The sequence below is a fragment of the Otolemur garnettii genome, unplaced genomic scaffold (genome assembly GCF_000181295.1).
Source record: "Otolemur garnettii isolate 467f Iridium unplaced genomic scaffold, OtoGar3 scaffold00089, whole genome shotgun sequence".
Classification (NCBI taxonomy): Eukaryota; Metazoa; Chordata; class Mammalia; order Primates; family Galagidae; genus Otolemur; species Otolemur garnettii.
The window spans coordinates 2937890-2941915 of NW_003852484.1; the positions used below are offsets into that span (position 1 = coordinate 2937890).

Here is a 4026-nt window from a genome sequence, read left to right on the forward strand (position 1 = left end):
TAAAAGAAAGAAAAGCAGTATATCAAAGAGGTATCTGTACTTCTATGTTTATTTTAGCACCATTCACAATAGCAAAGATACGGTATCAAACTAAGTGTTCATCCATGGATGAATGGATAAAGAAAATGTGGCATATATACACAATATACACAAATACTATTCAGCCACAAAAAAATGAAATCTCATCATATGCAGTAACATGAATGGAACTGGAGGTTATTATGTTAAGTGAAATAAACCAGGCACAGAAAGACAAATATTGTGTGTTCTTACTCATTGTGGAACCTAAAAAAGTGGATCTCATGGAGGTAGAAAGAATGATAGTTACCAGGGGCTGGGAAGGGAAGGTGGGAGAGGGGGATGAAGAGAAGTTGATCAAGGGGAACAAAAAAAATACAGTCAGAAGAAAGAACAAGTCTTAGTATTCAATAATACGGTAGGGAAATCATACTTAACAGTAATTTATTGTACACTTCAAAATAACTGGAAGAGAAGACTTGTCCCAAAAACAAAGAAAAAATGAGTGAGGTGAGGGATATTCCAATTATCCTGATTTGATCAATACATGCTATAAGGTCTCAGAATATCACATGTATCCCCTCAAAATATGTACAATTATTATATATCAATTAAAACAAGATAAAAAATAAAAATGTAAAAAGTTACCAATTACAGTAATTTCAAAATATATCAAATACTTGGGAATAAATCTAACAAAGGTATCTTTGCACAAAAATATAAAGCATTATTCAGAGACACTGGGACCTAAATATATGAAAAGAAATACAATGATCATGATTTAGAAAACTCAATAGTATAAAGAAATCAGCTCTCAAACTGACTGAGATTCCAAAATTTCTAAGAAAAAACTCAATAAAGGGAAATATGTGTATTTACTAGATAACCAAAAAAACTCATAATAAACACTAGAATAATTAAGACAATTTCTAGTAGCTTTGCTCTTTATATGTGCAGCCCATTTCCTAGCTAACATTTATTGGAGATCCCCCCCAAATCTTTTGAGGAGCTTCCTTCTGCACATATCAGTAGGAAAAGGGTAGCCCAAAAGTGGGCAATAGAACAGGTATGTCATAAAAAAGGATATTCAGATATTCAATTAACTCTGGGAAAGATACAGAGAAGTCAAACAAAACTAACATTTTCTTTCTTTTTTTTTCTTCTCTGGTTCATCAGCATCATCAATAATTCCCAAAGAAAAGTGAAATTCATGGCAGTTATCAAAATCAAGGAAGAAAATCAACATTATTTTCAACTGTGCCATATAGTTCTTACTTTTGCAACAATAGGACAAAGTTTTACCCAATCTTTGAAGCTAAAACTAAGAACATATATAACCAGTATTTATAAATTAAATGAAGCAAAACACCTATAACACATAAAGAAATAAAATACTTACTTGGCTGACATGCACTGGTGTTAAAATCAAGTCCAGAACTCCAGACCAGCCAGCAAATACGCCAAAGGGTATGGCATATGCTAAAGCAATCATCAAAAATCTCAAGTTGCTATGAAAGAATAATAAAACATTACAAATTAAAAATCTAGAATCTAAATTCTTACTCATGAAAAATACAAATCATGTGGAAAGTAGAACACCAGAACCAGAAATAGAAAATATTTGTCAGTTTATTAATAAAAATAATTTTTATTTTTATTGTTCATATTTTTAAAACTGATGTTTCTTAGATAAATAATATTATTTCATGAAATGAATAGGTAGTTCAGTTAAAAACAAGCTCTTATTAAAAGGATAAATTACTATTTCTTCTTATGAACAAGATAGAAGAAAAAGACAAGACTAAAAAGAAAAGTGTGATTTTCTAGTTGTATTCTTTTCAGATAGCAGCTTTCATTTTTGTTTTATTTTAATTAAAGTTTGTATTAATATAAACTTTTAATAGGTTATACAATTCAAATGAATTAAAACTGAAAGGTCATTAAAATATGAGGGAAACTCTCCTTACCCCTATTCCCTCTTCCGACAATTATCTATGTAATCACTTTTCTGGGTAACTGCCCCCAAATATTAATATTTCATAAATATATAAGCCAATATAATTTTCTTTCCCCAACTTTTTCACACAAAATATTCCAAATCTAACAATACCGCAAATCTAAAACACTTCTGTTCCCAAGCATTTTGGATAAGAGATGTTCAACCTATAGCAGTATGTTTAGTTGTTTTTTAAAACTGCCAAACCATTTTCTAGTGTGGCTATACCATTTTTCATTACATTTTGAATATCTGCATTAAATTTACCCATTTAGTATCCCTAATCTGAGAATCCCAAATCCAAAATGCTACAATGAGCATTTGCTTGTGTGTAAAGGAGCTCAAAAAGTTTTGGATTTTGGAGTAGAAACCGTTCTCACTTTTGCTCAGGCTGCTCTTGAACTCCTGAGCTCAAGGGATCCTCCTACCTTGGCCTCCCAAAGTGCTAGGATTACAGGGTGAGCCATCCCACCTGGCCTAAGTGCAGACATTTTTGAGAGCAGTATGGTAATACTTGGCAAACTGAGTTTAGACTATCTTGTGAAACCTGTTATGGGGTCTATTTGCTCAAGAAATTCTTAGGGCTATGGTGTTGTGCATGAGGATGTTACTGCAGTAGTATTCATGGTGATTAATAAATTAGAGGCAAATTAGAGGTACACGATGGGAGTTGGTAGAAAAAAATGTGACAATACCAGAGTATAAAGAACTAGGTATACACATAGCAATAGGGATGCATCTTAAATACAGAGTACTAACATCACAAAGTGAAGCTATCCAGATATAACAATCCTCCTGATGAAAGAAGGTAGCCATCCCCTATGGAGTAGTCTTGTAAAAGAAAAACAAAAGCAAAAATAAAACCTGAATTAGAACATACTTATGACTGACAATTTACAGGAAACACAAAGGACAGAGGAATATGTCAAACTATATGTGGAGGCAATCAATAAAATCTAGACCATAAGGATGAAACAGCTGACTCCTCAACAAATAAATTATAAGGAAAAAGAGAGAGACAGAAAAGAAACTTACAGATACAAGGCTATGATCCAAGTAGATTATAGGCATTCACATCAACTACAATGTGAGGATCCAATCTGAACTCTGATTTTAACAAACTATTTAATCAACCCCAAACTATAAAAACAATCAGAAATTTAAATATTGATTTATATTAGCAAATTACTGTAAAAGCTTTTAGTAAGACAATGGTGTATTTATGTTTAAAAAGTCTTCATATTTTTAACTTGTGCTGCACATATTGAAATATTTCTATGTGAAATGATTTGTCATATGGGATTTGCTTCATGATCCAGGAAAGCAGGAAGTGGATGGACAGAGATGAAACAAGATTGGCTGTTAATTGATAACTGTTGATACTGGGTTCTGAGGGTTACATTATTTTACCATTGTATATTTTGTAACATTTTAAAAGGAAAAGTTAAAAAAAAACAGGGAGGGAGGAGTAAGATGGCGGCTGAGTAATAGCTTCCTTGCAATGGGCACAGTGAGACTGGGGAGAGAAGATTCCAGGCATCTCTGGCTCATGGGATCTGCCCAGAAACATCCCTCTGGGGACACAGGGAGTCAGTGAGACACTTCTGGACCCCATGAGGAGGACAAAAGCAGTGGAGAACTGGCAAGTGGTTGCATGTGTTTGTTTGGTCTAATCCCACCAGCAGCTCTAAGTACAGCAGCAGTGAGACTGCAGACTGGAAAGACCTTACTGGTGAGCTGTTTTTTTTGGCCTTGGCACTCAACTGAACTACCTTGGGACAACTTGGGCGAGAATGTGGAGAACAGGGCCCCCCAGACTGAGCCACTGAGCCACACAGAGCTAATAGTGTATGGCTGTGGGCCGTGCAGAACCATTGTGGGAGAACTGCACAGGCAAGCTCTGCCCTCAGGGTCTCAGAGCAAGGATTGGGCAGGAGACCATGGGCGAGTAATCTAGTGACTGAGCAGACTAAAGATAGGGACTGAGATGCCTTATAGCCTTGGCCTTCAGG

The 4026-nt window shown here is 34.7% G+C and overlaps 1 protein-coding gene across 1 annotated transcript in view; it reads right to left on the bottom strand.

Moving 5' to 3' along the window:
- Positions 1-4026, bottom strand: part of DIRC2 (disrupted in renal carcinoma 2) — a 90073-nt gene that overhangs the window by 37630 nt on the left and 48417 nt on the right. The window contains exon 6 of the mRNA XM_023516295.1: positions 1418-1526. Coding sequence (XP_023372063.1) covers positions 1418-1526 — 109 coding nt within the window. The remainder of the gene's footprint in view (positions 1-1417; positions 1527-4026) is intronic.